This window comes from Artemia franciscana, chromosome 7 (genome assembly GCF_032884065.1).
Source record: "Artemia franciscana chromosome 7, ASM3288406v1, whole genome shotgun sequence".
Classification (NCBI taxonomy): Eukaryota; Metazoa; Arthropoda; class Branchiopoda; order Anostraca; family Artemiidae; genus Artemia; species Artemia franciscana.
Genome location: NC_088869.1, coordinates 24,314,001 through 24,317,935, shown reverse-complemented (window position 1 = coordinate 24,317,935; position 3,935 = coordinate 24,314,001). Strand labels below are relative to the sequence as shown.

Sequence of the window (3,935 nt, the reverse complement as noted above, 5' to 3'; positions counted from 1 at the left end):
AAGCTATTACCTCCATTATTTATCACACTCAGTCTTATCACCATTCAAATAAAAGGGTATAACAAAAGTTTTCCTACAATAGAGACTTCCCCTTTTCCAAAAACCATATTCATAATCTTCAGAAATTTTTCTCCAGCTTCGCAACCACTATATCTAAAAGAAAAAAAAAACATTTACCCCTTAAGCCATTATTTTATCATCTTTTTAAAACTGTATCAAACTCCTCTTCTCCAACAAAAACTTCCTTCTTTTTCAAATTGTCAAAAATATTTCATCCTTGTCTACATCATTTCCTACAACATTATCATACTTTCACAGCGTTCTCTACATCTCTCTTTAACACTTTTCTTGTCACTACTTGAGGCCTCGTTCCTATCTTCAGCTAGGACACGTCCGTACTGAGTACTTTCTCTCAATTTCTTAGCATGTTAATACCATGTTTTACTATTATACCATATGACTACATATTCCAGATCCTCGGCAACTTCATCCATGTCCTCCATTTTAAACCTCCTTAATTCGCATTTTAATGCCTTCTCTACTTCCCTTACATTCCTCTTATTCGCATAGGATCTATCCTTCAAAACTTCTTGTACAAATCCTTCCTCTCTTCTACCAAGCTTAAAGTCGTTTTCACCAACATTCCTGGCTACGCTCCTAACCTTCCTCTCAAAGACACCTTCTGCTACTTTGTAAACTATTCTTATAAAATATTTCCATCTATTTTCTGCGTTGTAATATTTTAAACTCTCCAGTTTCATATTCAACTGTCCCTAGAAAATTCCTCTCGAATTATCATCCTGGTGAATACCAACGTTATCACTTACTGGAAGGTAATAGATCCATTTAATAACCAAATAAAATATAGGTTGCAACTAAATTGGCATTGCTATTTTCCTTTCTTACACCAAATTTACCTAGGTTACGGCAACATCTATCCCTATTTCTACCAGCCAGGGCGTTGAAATCCCCCACTGAAAATTCCATATTTCTAATTGGGATCCGGCTCTTGACGAAATAGAACAGACGATTCATGTCGATACAACGACAAAAGCACGGGCAAGTGGCCATCGGTAGAGGATTCTCAATTTTGACTGTATTGCTTGCCCCACGTTCATTTATGAAAAAACTCAAATACAAGACCAAGATATCAACAGAGAAGCTTGAAGAAGAGAAGACAAACATTACTGCTGCAATTGAGATACTTGGATCTACAAAGAAACTTCGTAGAAAATATCTGGGTGGGATAAGAACAGTTAAATTGACAACATGTTGTAGCTCGCCAAAAGGATGGAATTCGATCTAAATACCGATCTCATCAGACTCCATCGTCGAAGATCTGGGCCATGTAGTTTTGACAGCCGAGCTTAAAGTCAAGCCAAAATCTCCAAGCATACGTTCTATAGATAACATTTTAGAATCTTGCTTGATAACTTTGACTACATGACGGAAGATAACCTCAGAGTTTGCCTTACCAACTTTCAGCCATTTTGCTCCTTTATAAAAAAAAAAAAGAATTCCAGTTGCAGATATTGATCTAGTACCTATGTTGTTCTTGAGCGAGGAAGGAACACCAGACTCTTCAAGAAGAAACTAGTACTCTTCAAGTACAGCTTAAGTTTTGTTTCAGCTTTACCATGACGTTACTTGCTTCAGAGAAGTCCCCGGTGAAGGACATGGCTGCCAAAATTAGCTCAAGCAGGCTAATTGTCTTTGCAAATTAGCAGCAACTGTACCTATTATTACAGCTGAAAGACTAAATTAAACTCGTCATTCAGAATTTGCTAAGAACTACTATACCTGATTATTGACTAGATCCTCTCATGTTGGTGGCAAGTGAGAAAGACCTCACCAATACCGTTGACTTAAACAAGATGGCCCATTTTGAAGAAGAGGTGAAAAAGATCTACATAGTACTTATTTATTTATTTGAGCAAGGAATTCTGTTTTGTTTCTTTATTATATCTGCATATAAGTACAAATGATAGAAGATTATTGTCTATGAACTTTTAGGTTATAATAATAGAATATAACCGTATAATTTGATATATTAGTCATTAAAATGAAGGATATGTTCCCCTGGCCTCAGTGCTTCAAGCTACCCCTGATTACTATGACTGATACCTTCCACATTTTGATAATAAAATAAGTAGCCGGAATTCCATTATTAATACCTTCACAATCAAAGCAAACCTTAGAAGTTTTTTTACTTATTAAGAACCATACTCTCTGTCTATGTGCCCCATCTTTCCTACCTGTATGAATAAATTCTACATCATCTAACATTATGTTTCCTAACCGGGGGACCCACTTAGATCATTATTTAATGATAGCAGCAATAAAGATGAAGCTCCAGGCACCTCGTAGGAAGCCAGCATTTCGGCCACAAAATGACTCACAAAAGTTGGCAGATGAAACTAGGGAGCTTAACTTTGTCACAGGAATGGTTAATTCATTTGAAGCTCTGGCCTTAAGAAACCAGACATATATGGCAAGCCATCATACTGAAGTACCATGAGACAGCGCATTCTAAGCTGGGACTCAGAAAGTCCCAAAGACCGACAGGTGTCCGACAAAATGAGGACACTGATCAATCAACAAAAAGAATGAAAGAAGCCCCATTGTCTTCCCACTCTACACTCAAAGCAGCCCACAGGATCCAACAGTACAAAACCACTGATACAGAGGTGAAGAAAACCGTTAGACTCGATGAGCGTCAGCAGCTGGATCCAAAAGTGTTTTAAACTGAAGAAGCGGCAAAAAGAGGAGACAGTCGTACTTTACATTTGATTACAAAAGAAACTTTCGGTAAAAATTTCAACCTCGAACGGCAATCAAGAGACGAATCTAACTATCTAGTAGCAAAACCAGAAGTTGTCAAAGAAAAAAGTTCAAGTTGTAAAAGTTCAAGAGACGGATGAAGATCCCTTGCTCTATCGTCAGAATATTTTCTTAGATTCGTACCGAACATGCTACCATCTAATTTTACAAGCCGTTTCTGCTTCTAATTTCGGTAAACTTTGCGATTTTGTGTTCTGTATTTAGGACTGAGGCAGTAGAATGATACTAGATGTGTCTCTTAAATCTTAATAGTTTTCTCATCGCTTAAAAATTGGAGATTTCACTTTCTTCCTTTTTGTTGGAGATATTGCTTTACTCTTCCGCTTTGCTCTGTCCTTAGTATTGACATTAGAAAGTTGGTCCATTATAGAAAAATCTAACTAAATGAGATATAATTAACGCTGAAAAATATTCCTTGGAACTGATGTACATCAGTTCTATTGCACATTAATGAAGTACAACATTTTTTTCTAATTTACTGGGGCTGCAAACTTCTATTTACCAACCGGCAAAAGATCGAATAATGGCTGTGTTCAAAGGCAATCTAAGACCTGATTCGTTGCAAAATGAACCTGAAGGCGTAAAACCTCCTACCCAATTGAAGGCATAAGTGCTGAAAAAAATTTGGGTGTTCAGCATCCCCCTCCTATCACCAACATCTCGGCAGAAAGGAAGGCCGCATCTTATTTCAACCGGAATCACGGAAGGATTTTTAATCTTTATTACGGGAGGACCAAAGTGCTGGCCACTCTAACACTCTCTGCCACCCTCAACTCCAATTTTTTAGTAAAAATTTAGGCACATTTTACCTTTTTTAAATCGAAAACGTGCAATACTTTTCTATCCGTATGATTTAAGGCACAAAGTAGGCACCCTGCCTCTCTTTATCAAACAGTTTGTGGTAACAAACTGTAGTAAGGAGCGACTCGGCTCAATAGTAACCAAAACTCTAAAAAATGGAATTTTGATACCATTGGTTACATAAAAAAAATTGCATTTTAAAGCTGGTTTTAAATATATAACTTTCATCAAGAATAGTCTTACCTATCAAAAGTTACGAGCCTGAGAAAATTTGCCTCATTTTGGAAAATAGG

The 3,935-nt window shown here is 36.9% G+C and overlaps 1 protein-coding gene across 1 annotated transcript in view; it reads right to left on the bottom strand.

Moving 5' to 3' along the window:
* LOC136029632 (uncharacterized) overlaps positions 1–761 on the bottom strand; it is a 10,320-nt gene extending 9,559 nt beyond the window's left edge. The window contains exon 1 of the mRNA XM_065708133.1: positions 446–761. Coding sequence (XP_065564205.1) covers positions 446–761 — 316 coding nt within the window. The remainder of the gene's footprint in view (positions 1–445) is intronic.
* Between the last annotated feature and the right edge of the window lie 3,174 nt (positions 762–3,935).